This window comes from Pituophis catenifer, unplaced genomic scaffold (genome assembly GCF_029215685.1).
Source record: "Pituophis catenifer annectens isolate HBS135680 unplaced genomic scaffold, rPitCat1.0.hap2 SCAF_5, whole genome shotgun sequence".
In the NCBI taxonomy this organism is placed as follows: Eukaryota; Metazoa; Chordata; class Lepidosauria; order Squamata; family Colubridae; genus Pituophis; species Pituophis catenifer.
This window is the reverse complement of record NW_027256885.1, coordinates 71,065,760-71,083,403: the sequence shown is the minus strand read 5'-3', so window position 1 is coordinate 71,083,403 and position 17,644 is coordinate 71,065,760. Positions and strand designations below refer to the sequence as shown.

The window sequence follows — 17,644 nt, the reverse complement described above, 5'->3', positions numbered from 1 at the left end:
ATGGTCAGATCACTCCCTCCTTCGCTTTGACCTTCGAACCGCCGCACCCCGCCGCAGGGAGGCGGAACCACTGAGGTGGTACCGCCCCAGGCGCCTGATGGATCCTGATAGGTTCCAGACGGAGCTTGGGCCATTTCCTGAGGCTCTGGCACACGGCTCGACTGAGGAGCTGGTGGCCGCCTGGGATAGGGCGGCCGCTGGAGCTTTGGATCGGGTCGTGCCTTTGCGGCCTCTGACCCGGCGTCGATCTCGCCTGGCTCCTTGGTTCACCGAGGAGCTGAGGGAGATGAAGCGCCGGAAAAGACGCCTGGAGAGTGGTTGGAGGGCCAGCCATTCTGAATCTGACCGAACACTGGTAAGGTCTCATATTAGGACCTACCTGGTGGCGATAAAAGTGGCGAAGTATAATTATTTTGCCACTCTTATTGCATCATCAGATAATTGCCCGGCTGCCCTGTTTAGGGTGACCCGCTCCCTGCTCCACCAGGAAGCGCGGGAGGACCCCTTGGAGGGTAGAGCCGAGGATTTTGTACAGTATCTGTATGACAAAATCGCTCAGATTCGGGAACATCTGGACTCTGACTGGGTAGATTCAGCGGGGAGGACAGAGGCAGGTCTTGTGAGTATTATCTGGGAAGAGTTTGATTCTGTGACGCCCGAAGACATGGACAGGATACTGGGCAGACTGAGCGCAGCCACATGTTTACTGGACCCGTGTCCCTCCTGGTTGGTGCTGGCCTCTCAGGAGGTTACACGAGGCTGGCTCCAGGGGATTATAAATGCTTCCTTGAGTGAGGGTGTCTTCCCTGCCGCCTTGAAAGAGGCGGTGGTGAGGCCTCTCCTCAAGAAACCTTCCCTGGACCCGGCAGTGTTGGCAAATTACCGTCCGGTCTCCAACCTTCGCTTCATTGCGAAGGTTGTTGAGAGTGTGGTAGCGCGACAGCTCCCCCAGTACCTGGATGAATCGTCGTATCTGGATCCGTTCCAGTCGGGCTTCAGGCCTGGGTACAGCACGGAAACGGCATTGGTCGCGTTGGTTGATGATCTCTGGAGGGCTCGGGACAGGGGTTGTTCCTCTGTCCTGGTCCTATTAGACCTCTCAGCGGCTTTTGATACCATCGACCATGGTATCATGCTGCACCGGCTAGAGGAGTTAGGGGTGGGGGGCACCGTCCTACGGTGGTTCTCCTCCTTTCTCTCTGACCGGTCGCAGTCTGTGTTGACAGGGGGGCAGAGGTCGACCCCGAGGCCCCTTGTATGTGGGGTGCCACAAGGGTCGGTCCTCTCGCCCCTTCTATTCAACATTTATGTGAAGCCGCTGGGTGAGATCATCCGTGGTTTCGGGGTGAAGTACCACCAGTACGCTGACGATACTCAGCTGTACATCTCCACCCCGGACCACCCCAATGATGCCCTTGAAGTGATGTCCCGGTGCCTGGAGGCCGTGCGGATCTGGATGGGGAGAAACAGACTCAGGCTCAACCCATCCAAGACCGAGTGGCTGTGGTTTCCGACATCCCGATATAGTCAGTTGGCGCCATCACTGACTATTGGGGGCGAGTCATTGCCCCCCACGGAGAGGGCTCGCAACTTGGGTGTCCTCCTGGACTCACGGCTGTCTTTAGAAGAGCATATGACGGCCGTGGCCAGGGGGACTTTTTATCAGGTCCGCCTGATTCGCCAGTTGCGTCCCTTTCTGGATCGGGACTCGTTAAATACGGTCACTCATGCTCTTGTCACTTCCCGCTTGGACTATTGCAATGCTCTCTACATGGGGCTCCCCTTGAGGAGCACCCGGAGGCTCCAGCTGGTCCAGAATGCGGCCGCGCGGGTGGTTATGGGAGCGACGTGGCGCTCCCATGTGACCCCCCTCCTGCGCGAGCTGCACTGGCTCCCGGTGGTCTTCCGGGTGCGCTTCAAGGTTTTGGTTACCACCTTTAGAGCGCTCCATGGCATCGGACCGGGGTATCTACGAGACCGCCTTCTGCTACCAATAGCCTCTCACCGACCAGTACGCTCCCATAGAGAGGGGCTCCTCAGGGTGCCGTCGGCCAAACAGTGTCGACTGGCGGCCCCCAGGGGGAGAGCCTTCTCTGTGGGGGCACCTACCATCTGGAACGAGCTCCCCCCAGAGATACGGAAGATCCCGGACCTGCGCACGTTTCGCCGTGCTCTCAAAACTTTTCTATTTCAGCAAGCTGGCCTGGCCTAACTCCCCTCTTTTAAATTCTTAAATTTTAAATTTTTTAATTTGTGATTTTATAAATTGGGTGTTTTAATCTGTGTTTCGGCCGAAATATTTAATAATTTTAAGGGATTTTTAATATTTGTATTGTCTGTATTTTATCTTGGCTGTTCACCGCCCTGAGTCCTTCGGGAGTAGGGCGGTATAGAAATTTGATTAATAAATAATAAATAAATAAATAAATAAATAAACTATAGCCTATCTCAATAAATACAGTTCTAGTTTTTCTGTGGAGTTTCCTAACCTGGTCTACCCCATAGGTCTGACAGTGGTCCAACCTGTTTCCTGCTGTATCTCCCCCTGCACACCATACCTTCACCTGGCTGCAGTGCCCACCATAATATTCTTGCTTTCTCATCAAGCATTGATAAATATTATCAATGTACCAATGTAAATGGCCAGCCACACTCTCTCAATCCAACCCATCTCACCGGATTGTTGTGGGGAAAATAGGAGGAAGGTATGTTGGATATGTTCACTGCCTTATTTGTAAAAGTAATAAAGGCAGGATATTAATAAATAAATGAATATTATACTCTTATGTCCCAATTTTGATCATCATTGAGGATACCATGCGTTCTCTTCCAGAGATTTTAAGCAGGCACCATGAGACAAAAATAATTTGCAGTGGGGTGTATAGTGTGAGCATGTTACTATCCTCATGTCTTACTTGTATGCTGGCCACTGTAGAAATAGAATGTTAGGTAAGAGATAACTTTGATCTGTAGCACAGGTTTTATTGTTCATGTCTATTCAATTTTAGTATTACTTTAGAATTATATGCTTATTTTTTACATTTAAGTCACTACCAATTAGACATTGAGCAAAATTCATACCTCACATCGGAAAGGCTTCTCTCCTGAATGCTGTAGTGAATGAACCTTTAATGACATACTGCGTTTGAAAGATTTTCCACAGGTTTCACATGTAAATGGCATGTCCTTAGTATGTGCTGAAACATCAGTCAATTAAATAAGTCAGTCATAACTAGCTTAAGCCTCAGTGGTTTCAAGAGGTACATTCTAAGCATAGATAAGATTGGATTCAGTTGTGTTTTTATTTTATTTAAAATATTTCTGTGGGTGCCATACAATCAGAATGGTTCCTGCTGTGGTCTAAATAAACTGTAGTTAAATTATAATATAAACAAAATAATTAAAAGTAGCAGTTATCACTCAGGAAATAAAAATGCTATTTATTGTGCCTTATAATACAGAATTCAGCTTAGTACAGAATTAGTAAAAACAAAGCACACTAATATGACTATAAATTAGGGTAAGCATAGACACTGAGAACTACTTAATTAGACTTAATGTCATCACAGGAGAAAAGTAGCCTTTTTCAATAACTCCCTTCCTCAACATCACACTTCTAAGTTCAAACTTCCTAGCTATCTCACTAGGTTAAATTATTTCAGCCAAAAAAGAATAATTTCTTAGAAGTTCAGCTCTCCCTGAAAAGAAGTTCAATGTGGCATGGAAATGTTCTTCCTGTATCATTTAGATCTACAGATGGGTACTTTACAATGAAGCTATCCCACATTTTACCAATGTTTTGTGCTTTAATTCTTCCAAATACAGATTCTAGTTTCAAAGGCAAAAGAAAACTACAGAATCTTGGCATCTGCACTCAGTTAAGATATACATCCAAGTACATAAGTTTACTATAAAACTAGGAAGGAAAAATAACTACATGGAGTTGAACTAAGACACCACACCTTCTGTGTTGCAAATAGACTGAAGTACCATTTACCTTCTCTCTATTGAATTTAAAACAGATTTTCCACATTATAGCCCCAGATACTCTTACATTGAGTGGATTGAGATGCCAAGGTCTGGTTTTCTCCCCATTTACTATAAAGGCTTTCTATGACTTTCTCAATCCCATCCAGTAATGACTAATGGAGATGAATAAAGGCATAGTTATGGAGAGATGGTTTTAAAAATGACTAACCTATTTCTAAACAAGGAACCACCTATAATGTTACATGGACAGTTGTTTTGAAGGAAGTACAATGCTATGCAAAAACAGGCAACAAACACTCACCAACCATGTGCTTTCGCACGTGAGCCATGGTGTAGAACTTCTTTTCACATATCTCACAGGAGAATTTTTTCTCTGCATATCCATGGACAATCTTGATATGTTCATGGAGGGACCAAAGCTTCTTGAATGACTTATTACAGGAAACACACTGAATGGGTGGACAGAACAAAGAATACTTTAAACAAAGTTCACTTCAGATGGTACTAGGCAGCTGTAACTAAAATGAAATGAACATACACATGGAAAAGATTGCAACTGTAAGTAAATTGTTTCATGGCAAGGATTAAAATGCCACTCACTTCATTCTAATGTCACTGAAACCACAGATACAAGTTTTAAGAAAGTGAATAGTCATGCGATTACAGTGCCACCTGCTGCGTCCTCAAGAGCAAATCAGCAGCAACTGATTGTACCAGACCTACACACAGATGCACAGGTGGAATAAGCAATGATGTTGGAGAAGGATTTAGCAAACTGAACTAGCTTTACAGCTGGAAAATGATATTTGATATCCAAAATAGTGCATTTGTGGAGGTGTGGATGATGTCACGGTGATACAACGCATCCTGTGAGGCTCCGTGGAACACACCAAAATCCAAGCTGCCGGGAGGTACAGTTGAACCGAAAATCGCCTTGGAGGAGCGATGAATAGAGAGCGCACACTCCGCTGATCTCAGGGAGCCCGCAATCTCCCTGATTGATCTGGAGAAGGCTCTCAAACCCGACGGAAAGGAAAAGAAGGCCATTGCGTGCCAGACATTGCTGTGACAGCCACCAGAAGGAAGCATGGAAGAGTGCAATCGATCTGGGTGAGAGATTTCCAACTTTGAATCTTTAACTTTAATGGAAGGGAAGAGCCCCCTGGAAAATGTTTGGTGAAAGTGGGACCCAAAAAGAGGAGGTGGAATTGTTTTTTCTTCTCCACCTCCTGTGAAAAGCAGCGAGGAAAGCCTAAGAGCCATTTTAACAGGAAGTTAAGCTAGAGAACTTTGTAGAAAAGAGTGAAAATACTTTGCAATTAAAAAGCCGGACTGGGCACCTCAAATACAATATTGAATAATTCAGAAGCTTTGGATACTACAACATTTGGATATATAGATCTGTCTTTTTTATTCTATTTTTATAAAATCTGAACCGGAGTATACTGTATAAAAGGAGAAAGAAACAGAGGAAGAGACTAGCAGAGCCACCTACAGGCAGAAATGGAAGTGGAAGCTGGGAGCTGTAAAGGAGAAAGAGGAAAAAATCTATAAAGTACATAACCTGGAGAGACTGTGAGACTGGAGATAAGAACTGACTGTCAGAAAAACAATTCTTGTGCTATAAACTGTTTAGACTGAATAACTGAGATAGAGAGCGAAATACTGAGAACTGTTATTTTTAAACAGCCTAGCTCTTGGAACTCAAATGGAAATATAAACAGCAAAATACTTCCCCTTCTCTTATTTTTTTCCCCCTTTTTTCTCTGCTCTGTGACCTCTCTATCTAACAATTGGAGATTGAATTTTGGCGCTTGGTGGGCCTATGTGGACTTCCTTCTGATTGGTATTTGGTGTGTAGATTACTGCAAGCAACATTTGTTTTTGAGTTGTTATTTCTATCAATAAAATTCTTCCCTCTTCATCAGCATAGATCTGTTTTGATTTCAACCACTCTTTTGTATATACTGCTATACCCATCTTCTTTTTCTGTGCCAGGGCCAGATGGAGTTTTCCTATTTTGGGAAATTCTAAAATATTACCATGTTGTTTCTTAATGTGGACCTCTTGTAAGCAGATAATGTCCATATTTTGTTTTTGAAGTTTTGTTAACATTTGTTTTCTTTTAGCTGGAGAGTTCATTCCATTGATGTTCATTGATAACAGCTTAATTTCTTCTTCCATCTTATTGTTTACGTGTAAGTCTCGGTTCTCTCTTTGCTCTTGTCTCTCTTTGCACTCTTGTCCTCGCACCTTCTCTTTCCTGGTGTTCAATTTCCTTCCATTCTCTTACATCTTGGTCTGACTCTTTTTCTTCTAGTTGCTGATCTTCTTGGCTTTTGCTTTCTATATCTTCTCTACTATCTTGTTCTTCATCTGCAGCTAGGTAGTGTTCATAGAATTCTTGCGCCTTGTCCAAAGTTTCAATTCTAAATTTCTTTTCTTGCCATGAGACCAGCATACCTTCAGGAATGAGCCATCTAAACGTTACCTTATATTTAACCAGTTGCGAGGATAAAAAATGGTAGTTTCTTCTTTGTTCCCTAACCCTTCTTGGGACTTGTTTCAGGGTTAAGATTTCTTTTCCTTTGTAGATCAGCAGCTCACCTCTTGTCCTCCTATAGACTTCATCCCTAGTTGTTTTCCTTGCAAACCTCACATGGACTTCTCTTGGCAATTTATGTCGATGTGCATAATTAGTATGGATTCTATAGATCTCATCTATGTCATTTTGAGACTCTTGTTTACTTTTCTGCAGAACGTCAGCTAGCAGTTCTACCATGAGGTTTAGTAGGTCTTCTTCCTTGTTTTCTACATTTTGGAATCTCAGAAAAAAAGCTGATTTCTCCATTTCCAGGTGGACTATTGCCTCTTCCAGGTTTCTATTCGCTACCATCAATTTTTGTTCCATTATTTCTAATTTCTTTTCTGTGTGTTCTGTTCTAGCTTCCACTGTCTTTATTTTCTGTTCATTTCTGGCTATCGCCTCCTGTATCATTCCTATTCTATCATCCAGTTTATAGATGTCTCCTTTCACCTCCCCCATCTCGCTCTTCATTTCTTCATGATTTTTCGTTATAGACTCCTGTGTTTTCATCATCATTTCTTGGAACGTAATAAGGGTCGACTGCATGTTCTGCAGACTCAATGTAGAACCTGATTTCTCGCCACCCAACATATTTTCTATTGAGCATTGTCCCGATAGGGAGGCTATCATCGGTGTTGTTTTTTTTCCTGTTTTTGTAATCATCGTCATACTTGTCATTTTCAAAATCCTAAAGAAGTTCTTCCACAATACCATAAATCAAATACTATTTACCTATCAGGTTTCCACTTCTCTTATATATAATTTCCCTAATCTAGACGCTCGTCATACATCAATTGTTATTTGGAATTAGATAATATATAGTATATTATATTGATATACCTACAATGACCACACTATCTGTAATATAATATAATCTGTAATATATTGTAATCTAAGATTAATAATATAGTCTAGAGATTCTGAATATTGATATAGATAAGAATCTAAATCTAGTTACACCTTACAGCCATAAATTTATAAATATTATACAAGTTTTAAGAGTTATGCTTTAGATATATATAGAACTGTAAAGTTAAATGTAAATGTTTAATATTTTATAAATCAATGCACTGCTGTATAGTCTATTTGTAGATATTTATAGAGTACTATATAATATTCTCTTTTAAGTTAATTCTTTATTATATATATATATATATAGGTCTTTGGTTATTCGGGTTTTCTCCCGCGTAAAATTAAAAATGTCTTGGCGACGTTTCGACGAAGTCTCATTCGTCATCTTCAGGCTGGTGTTTTCGGCTTCGTGCTTCTAGGAGCAATGTGTGATCGCAGCTGTTTCTTCCTTTTAACTGCTAGTGGGGGTGTGAACTGATTGGGTGGGAGCTTGGTTGTGTTCTGATTGGGTGGGGGCTTGAACACTTTAACAACAGAATTATTAGAGAAGCCATCGAGATAGAAAAATGCCCACACAGCATGAATAAACGAGATGATACCTCCCGCCTACCAGCCATTTGGAAACCCACCCTTATTGACAAACGAGTCCCTAACATGAGGAATGACACCAGACCCACACTCACGAGGGCCACACAGGATGTAACCACCACACATCCACGCGGAAAGCAGACTCAAACCCACACCGATGATGAGGCATGACCACGGACCAGAAGCCAGACTGCAGCTGCATCATTAGCCACTTTAAACCCCTCCAATCCATACATGAAGCAGACTGACACCCACCATGAAGATGTGGCATGACCATGAACGCGAAGCCAAACAACAGTAACACAGCTCACCAGCTCAAATCCCCCTGCTACTCAGACTAACCCGAGCACAACCAAGCCCCCATCCAATCAGAGCACAGCCAAGCCCCCAACCAATCAGAACACACCTCCACCCTATCAGAACACAGCCAAGCTCCCACCCAATCAGTTCACACCCCCACTAGCAGTTAAAAGGAAGAAACAGCTGCGATCACACATTGCTCCTAGAAGCACAAAGCCAAAAACACCAGCCTGAAGATGACGAATGAGACTTCATCGAAACGTCACCCAGACACTTCCAATTTTACACGGGAGAAAACCCGAATAACCAAAGACCTACATACAAACACCCATGAAAACCTCAGAAAACATATATATATGTTATATATATATATGATTCTAAGTCTAGCTTTTATATAAACACTTATACATATATAGATATGAGAGTAGATAGCATATATACAAAATAGCTATAAAGTTATATCTGGTTTATATTTTTTACTGTTAATAGGTATGGTCCATTGTCCAAGTGTCGTGGAGAAATCTCCTTTAGGATCACTAATTATAGTCAATAAGGTCCACCAATATTTGGAGATAGCTGACAAATTCTTTGTCCATTTGTATTGCTATTGCATCAGCTGCTCTTTGTCTTTCTTTCTAAAATGTTACCCTCCTATACAGTCACCGTCACTTCTCCACTTCACCGTCTCTATCCAAAACTTCTTATAAGAATTCTCTATTTGTCATAATCCCAGTCCAAATGCTTAGTCTATCCTTAAGATTTCCAAGAAGTACCAACTCAGACCTTCAAACACTCCTTCCTCTCGATCTGTCAATATCAGTATCTGTCTTCTCAAGCCTCCGCTCCCACCACTAAATCGCCACTTTTTTTCTGCCTTGGAGACTCACTTGTCAGCAGATATAGTTCATAGGTCTCAAGATCTCAGAGGGTCAATCAGGATCAATCAGGTATCTGATTTGAGTTCATCAATCTCCTTTGATATTTCACGCTGCTTCCCTCTCTTCTCTGTCCATTCAGACAGGCCGTCATGTCATAAAGGCCGATCTCTTTCATGCCAGATTCAAGGGGTTCCTCTTACTGTAACGGGAGATCACTCTTCTCCCCGTTACGCCTGGAACTTCCCCTCTATATTGCTGGTCCCTCCAGGATCCAACTTCACCCCTAAGGGCCTCCAAACATGAAAAATCAGGCAAAAGAAACAGAGCCCCATTTTATTTGCACCACACCACCATGATGTCACCACTGGAAGTCCCAAAATATTTTAAAATGAGGAAAATACCATCAGCACCTTCTTCAGCATCATCATCAGCAACTTTGAGCCCATCGGGGCAGAGGACTTTGGATGCTATGTTACAGCAAGAGAAGGCGAATGTGATGCAGGTAGAATTAAAAGGGATGATACAAGCTCTGCATGATGACTTCAAGGAAAGAATAGGGAAAGTAGAAGATAAACTAGAGAATGTTCAACAAATGATGGCAAAAAGGGAACAATGCATGCAGAAAGAAGAGAAAGTTGAACAAACAGAAAAAAGAGTGGAAGAAGTTGACAACATACTTACACTAGCAGACAAAAATAAAGAAAGAACAATACTATAATTAGAGATGGATAGGGCTGATTATTATCTGCAGTTCCAGAATATTGAGGAAGAAAGGGGAGAAAACTTAGCGGAGACAATGGCAGAGCTGCTGGCTTAGAGGTGGACAAAGAAAAAAATTCTTACAGAGATTGATGAAATATTTAGAGTTAATACTAGATATACGGCAAGGAACAGACTTCCTAGAGAGGTGCATGTGAGATTTTTTTTAAAAAAGCAATGAAAGCAGAGATTTTACAAAGAGTGAGAGATGATGCTTTAAAATACAAAGGGAAGGGCTTCCGGTTCCAGTCATCATGCTAGCAAGATGGATTTGGAGTTAGCTCCTGTCACGATCTTGTCAACTTCCTAGCCTGGGCGGCTCTGTTTTGCCGCCGGCGGCCCCGGAGAGGCGGCCGCAAGCGGAGAGGAGCTAGGAGCGTGTTAGGAGTGGCAATCCGGCACGTGAAAGCAAATCTCTTCTGTCCCAGGCTGAGAAGGCAGCGCCAGTAATGGCGGCTCCGTAGCGATGACTGCCCATATTGGAAGGGAAACCTGATCACAACGGACAAGGCGCCCTACACCTTCAATTAAATAAGAGCTAATGGAGACGGTGTTTTGACTCTTCTGAGAGCCCCACTAGATATGCTGAGGTGGTGAGATCTATGAAAAGTGCCCTGTGTGTGGTTGGAGCAAAGACGGGATAGCGGCTACGTGTGTCCCACTCCTTATTTGTGGAGCCGACTTTGAACTGTGCTGGCTGAATGGAACATTTGAAAAGGATCGAGTTGTGAGCTGTATCTGGTGGAGGGTGTGATTGATTTTGGGTTGATCTCCTGCTCCTTTCTTATATTTTCTATAGAGGATTTGGGAGGATCTGTGACTGAACAAACAGCTATACTTTTTGCTAGAAATCTATTACCCTTTCCCCACCCCCTTTTCCTCGCAACGTGTTTATTAAAGAGTGTGTGAGCAGAATAGCGCTATACCCCTATCTAGTGGAGATCTTTATTATAACCTGTGTATAGCAACTCCAGGAAGAGAAGAATTCTGCCGAGTAATATTTTTTGGATTTTTTTTTCTTTCTCCTTACTTTTCTTTCCTCTCTGAACTATGTATTGAATACTACCCCTACTACCGATTAGACTGCACACCTGATTAATTCAAATCTTGTCTACCCTTGATTACCCCCTTTTTTTGGAATTGATCGGATAAAATCTTTTCAATCAAAATGTCAACGGCAACATCAGTGGTAACCACAAAAACTGGGAAAAAAGTCTTGACATTCCCTATGGTCGCTGCTACGGCCACCATGGCTACACCCACCTCATCGCCTTCGTCTGCCAGGTCACTGGATGATATGGTTGCTGCAGGGAAACCACCATCGTTATTAAGCTTACAGAACATGCTGCAGGCAATGTACAAAGTGATGACCAAAAATCAAGAAGTTATTTCTAAAAATTTAGAGGACTTAACATCAGATATTAAAGGGGAGCTGGGAGCCGTTAGAAATGATATCAAAATGTTGAATGAGAGCTTGGAAGGTGTTCAGGGGGTGTTGACGCAACAGGAGAGTAAAATACAAGACATTGAAAGGAGGATGGGACGATGTGAGGAAAAACAAGATGGAGAGGAAAGGGAACAAATAGCGGTGAACAGGGTTCTAGAAGAGGAAATTATTTTTCTGGAAAAATCATCTTTCTATCTGAGGATTCAAAATGTGGTGGAAGAAAGGGGGGAGCCATTAAGAGATATAGTAGCAGAAATATTGGCTGGGACTTTGGAGATCACAAAGGAAGAGGTTTTGAGGGATATAGACGATGTGTTTCGGGTTCACACGAGTTATGCCAGGAGACAGAAACTTCCGACTGAGGTTCATATCAGACTATCTAAGAAAGCCCTTAGGGAAGATGTGATTGTGAAGGCCAGAGATAAAACAGTAACTTATAAGGACAAACAATTGATATTCTTAAGGCAACTCCCTAGGCGGGTTCGGGAAATACGGCACAATTATCACTTTTTAATGGCCAACTGAGAAAGCATAAAATATTATATAGGTGGCTACTCCCGGAAGGGTTATTATTTACTTGGGCAGAAAAAAGGGTGAGAATCGACAACCTTAGAGACGCTAGAGCTTTCTTTATTAGACATTTGAACCCCTCAGAATCAGACGTGGGAGAAGAGCTAGAGAGCAAGAGCAGGGAAGAAGTACTAGAGGAGGAAGAGAGAAGGGAAATAGAACAAGTAGGTGAAAGGAAAAAAGAGAAAGGACAATCTCAGACTCAGGTAGAGAGGGGTGTCAAAACAAGACAATCAAAAAAGAAACCTCAAGCAGAAGGCAAGTAAGGGTAATAAGGAAGACGGGATGGGGGAAGAGATGTGTTTAATGTCTGTTAATATCAATGGATTGAATAGTCCAAATAAAAGGAAAAAGGTTTTCACTAAATTAATGAAAGCACGTTTGAATATAGTATGCCTCCAAGAGGTACATATTAAAAAAGATCACCTCTATTTATTGAATTATAATAAATTGGGTCAATTATATACATCTCTAGCAGAAACAAAAAAAAGAGGAGTAGCTATTTATGTACAAAAACATATAAAGTCGAGGCTGATTTTTGCAGACGAAGACGGGAGACTGCTGATGGTTGAGGTAGAAATATGTGATAAAAAATGTCTATTGGTCTGTATATACACACCCAATGGAAATCAGAAAGTTTTTTTTCAGACCTTGCACTCTAAACTGGTTGAATATGATTACCCACATATCTGTGTAGTGGGAGACTTTAATGCTATAGAGGATAAAAGCAAAGATTATACATCTGGAAAGAGGAAGCAGGAAGGGGAAAAGAATATGGTAAAGAAAAGGTTGCCTTCTATCTGGCATCAAATACAAGAAGAATTTGGACTCAGAGATATTTGGAGGGAAAAGCACCCAGATGATAAACAATATACATACTTCTCCGCCAGGCACTCATCTTGGTCGCGGATAGATGCGGCGTGGTTGTCAGGGGAATTGAGTCAGGGGATACAGAAAGCAGAAATAGGCGTCAATGAGTGGGCAGACCACAACCCTCTTTGGATAACATGGGGAAGCCGGAAAATAAGGCCTAAGTGGAGCCTGGATATAAGAGTTTTTAAAGATGAGTTATTCTTAAAACACTTAAAGAAAGAGATGGGGTTCTTCTTTCAGGAAAACAACAGGGAGGATGCAAGCCTTTTCAACGTATGGGACACAGCGAAGGCTGTGTTTCGTGGTTTGGTGATTAATTATATGGCAGGGAAACGAAAGAAGGAAAGGGCTGAGCGCAATAAATTATTGGATGACCTGGTAAGAAGTGAGGCTATGTTACAGCAGGACCCAAGCAATATAGGACTTAAAATGAACTTGAAATTAGCACGACACCAAATTAATTTATTAGATCAACAGGATTTGGAGAAAAAAATAAGGTGGCTGAAGCAAAGATACTTCGAAAGGGCAAACAAACAAGGGAGGTGGCTCACTTACCGTCTAAATAAAGAAAAGGAAAAGAATAGAATACATAACTTGAGAGATGGGAAAGGCAATTGGATTACAGGGGAAGAAGGGAAGAAAATAATTGCACAGGAATTTTATACTAACCTATATTGTAAGGATGATAAGTCTGAGCAGGAAATAAAGAAATACTTAGAGGAATCAGATATACCCCAAATACCAGGTTTATCTAGGGAAGTATTGGATGAAGAAATTACGGAGGGGGAAATCGAAAGGGTCATGGGAAAACAAAAGACAGGGAAAACTCCCGGTACAGATGGCCTACCGATTGAATATTACAAAGCACTTTGGGAAATACTAGGTACGCATATGACTGAGTTATTTAATGGGGTGATTCGGGAGGGACAGACCCCGAAATCATGGACAGAAGCACTAATAACTCTTTTGCCAAAGGACGATAGTGACCTATCTCAGATTCAGAACTATAGGCCCATCTCGCTCCTTAATGCAGATTATAAATTATTCGCAGCAGTTTTAGCAGAGAGACTCAAAGGGTTTCTTAACCAATTTATACATGAAGACCAAAATGGCTTCTTACCAGGCAGACAGATTAGAGACAATGTAAGAATAGTTATTTATTTTATTTATTTTATTTATTTGATTTGTATACCGCCCTACTCCCGAAGGACTCAGGGCGGTGAACAGCCAAGCAATAAGATACATAAATACAAAAATTTTAAAAACCAGTTAAAATCGAATTAAATCATTTTTTGGCCCAGACAAATTAAAACACCCCAATAATTTAAGAACAGATTTAAAATTTATATATTAAAAGAGGGAGGAGATTAGAGTTATGAATGTTTTGGAATACTACGAAACCCATATTGATAAACAATTGGCCCTGGTATTCATGGATGCACATAAGGCCTTTGATCGTGTGAACTGGAGCTTTTTAATAGGTTTACTGCAACATATGCAATTTGGAGAAAGATTTATTCGGGCAATCCGTGCAATTTACTCGAAGCAGACTGCTAAAATTTCAATTAATGGTGATGTATCCGGTCAAATTGATATTGAGAAAGGAACTAGACAAGGGTGTCCGCTTTCCCCGTTGTTATTTATTTTGTCATTAGAACCCCTACTGAGGGAAATTGGACGTAATACGGGGATAAAAGGTCTTTATATCCAAAATCAACAATATAAGGTGCAGGCTTACGCTGATGACTTAGTATTTATATTAGAAGATCCGTTGATATCAGGACCGTGTCTGACCCAGGAAATAGAAAAATATGGTAAGGTGGCGGGATTAAAAGTCAATAGGGAAAAAACTAAAATTATTGCCAAAAATCTGACAGTAAAGCAAGGGAAAGAATTAGAAGCGAATTTGGGGTTCCAAATTGTAAATAAACTAAAATATCTAGGTATTATTATATCAGCCAAATGCTCCACGATCAAAGAAGACAACTATCTGAACCTTCTCAAGAGAACAGGTCAGGATCTAGAGAAGTGGAAGAACATGCAGATATCCCTACTAGGTAGAATAGCAATTATAAAAACTTACATACTCCCAAAATGGATATACCTATTCTATACAGCACCAGCTAGATTGGATAATAATTTTTTTAAAAAACTAAATTACTATGTCCTTAAATTCATTTGGCAAAATAAAAAACCCAGAATCAAACTTAAAATGCTTCAAGAGCTTAAAGAAAGAGGAGGATTTGGTGTTCCAAAATGGGAATACTACTATCAAGCCACAAATTTAGTCTGGATCAGGGATTGGATATTGTTGAGAAGAAGGAGGTTGTTGATCTTGGAAGGGGAGGGGCTACATCAAGGTTGGCATTATTTTCTTTGGCAAAACAGAATCCCAAAGCACAGGTGCCTTGAAGGACATTATGTGAGGAATATTCTAATTGAGTCCTGGAGGAAAATTAAGGGTAAATTTTATTCTTCAATCCCCTCTTGGCTGGTCCCACTCGAAGCTATAACGTATAGGCCTCTGTATAACAAAGAAAATCATCTCTCTTACCGGGAACTTTTGGACCCCCATGGTAGTCTGAAATCAAGAAATGAGTTGGAGTTGCAGGGAAGACAACTGGATTGGTGGGCTTATGCCCAAATTTGCTCGAAATTTAAAAAAGATAGGGAACAAGATGGTATTAATTTGAATCAGCATGATCTGGACAATATCATTCTAGGAAAAGAGGACAAAATGTTATCAAGGATATATAAACTTTTAATAGACTATTGGATAGGGGATGAAATAGTTAAAGACTCTTGCCTGGGGGAGAAATATTGGCTATCCAATTGATTTGACAAAATGGGAAGAAATCTGGCTTAAACATATGAAATTCCTGTGGGCAACATCATACAAAGAAAATGTGTACAAGATGCTGTATAGATGGCACCTTCCACCTGCTCGTCTTTCTAAAATGTATTCAAATCTCTCACCAAACTGTTGGAAGTGTGGGGAGATTGGCACCTATTTCCACATGTGGTGGACCTGCTCCAGGACGACTGAATTCTGGAAAATTATACAGGCATGGATCATGGAAATCACAGGTTATAACCTAATTCTGAAACCAGAGTACTATCTACTGAACATCAGGCCAGACAACATAGGCACAAATATATGGTGACTGTGTGTATTTATCACCACGTCAGCAAGAATATGTTTCGCCCAACATTGGAAGGGGAAAGACCTGCCGGCTGAAGATTTGATTTTGGAGAAAATTTTGGATTATACGGAAGCCGACAGACTGACTAAAGCATTGAGAGATCAAAAGGACTCTGTATATTTCCAAAGTTGGAACAAATGGTACATTTGGTTGAACAACAGACGCCCAAAAAGTCAAGTATAACCAGGATTATGTTTAATATATGTTAAATCTGACTGAAACCTACATACCGTAGAAAGTGTAAATATCATGTAAAGTTCCTGTCGTGATCATTTGTTTGACTATTTCTTTTTTTTGATGTATTGTTTTAAATAAATAAAAAAAAATTAAAAAAAAATACAAAGGGAAGGAAATAGTAGTCCTAAAACAGATTCCAAGAAGAGTTAGAGAAATAAGGAAGGAATACCAATTCCTGACAAAGCAAATAATTAAAAATGGAGTGAATTTCAGATGGCTGATACCAGAGGGAATATTGGTGACTTGGATGGAGCAAAGACATAGATTGGATTCCATAGAAAAAGCAGAATAATTTTATGAGCAATATTTTGAACAAGAGGAAATGAGAATAAGAGAAAAAGAAGAGGACAAGCGACAAGAGGAAGCTACAGGAGAGAGGAATATACAACAAAAAGAAGATGAAAGAGATTTGGAGGAAATAGCAAAAAGAGAAGAGACAAAGGCAAAGGAACTGAGAGAGATAAGAGTGACTAGAATGACAAAACCCATCTATAAGTAAACTATGGAAGAAGAAATAAAATTAATGTCAATTAACATCAATGGACTAAATTTGGCAATGAAAAGGAAATTTTCAATAAATTAGAAAAATTAAAATTAGTTTAATTTTTCTAATTTATTGAAAATTTCCTTTTCATTGCCAATAAATTGCACCAAATACTAATCAAGAGGACTTTTATGGTAAACTTCACAAGAAAATAATAGAATTGGAGTATGAAATCATATGTATACTAGGAGATTTTAATGCAATTGTGGATGTGGAATTGGATTACAAAACTAGAAAGGTAAATAAAAAAACCAGGAAGACACTTCCTAAGGCTTTCTTTAAAATGGCTGAAGAACTAGACATCCAAGATGCATGGCGAGAGATACATCCCAAGGAAAACCAATATTCTTTTTACTCAAATAGGCATATGTCTTTGTCAAGAATAGACATGATATGGATGTCAGCAGAGTTAAAATCTAATATACAAGAAATAAATATAGAAACAAGTAACTGAGCAGATCATAATCCAATAAAAGTTATATGAAAGGGACAAAAAAGGAAATTAAGATGGACGTTGAATCAAGCAATATTAAAAGAAAAGGAATTTATTCAATTTATGGAAAGAGAACTAGACTTTTTCTTTAAAGAGAATAGAAAAGAAGAAACGTCATTACAAAATGTATGGGATACAGCTAAGGCATATATTAGAGGATTAACTATAACATACATGGGAAAGAAAAACAAAAAGAAGAGACAAAATCAAAGGATACTAGGAGAATACAAGAGACTACAGATAGAATTAGAAAAAGATCCACAAAAAAAGAATATAAAGAACCAAATGGAATTAACAAAACATAAGCTGAATCTAATAGGTAA

General features: G+C 40.5%; 1 protein-coding gene across 1 annotated transcript in view; it reads right to left on the bottom strand.

Moving 5' to 3' along the window:
• Nucleotides 1-17,644, bottom strand: part of ZNF652 (zinc finger protein 652) — a 111,251-nt gene that overhangs the window by 19,493 nt on the left and 74,114 nt on the right. Inside the window, exons 2-3 of the mRNA XM_070944369.1 lie at nt 4,292-4,439; nt 3,082-3,197 (exon numbers count right to left, since the gene is read on the bottom strand). Coding sequence (XP_070800470.1) covers nt 3,082-3,197; nt 4,292-4,439 — 264 coding nt within the window. The remainder of the gene's footprint in view (nt 1-3,081; nt 3,198-4,291; nt 4,440-17,644) is intronic.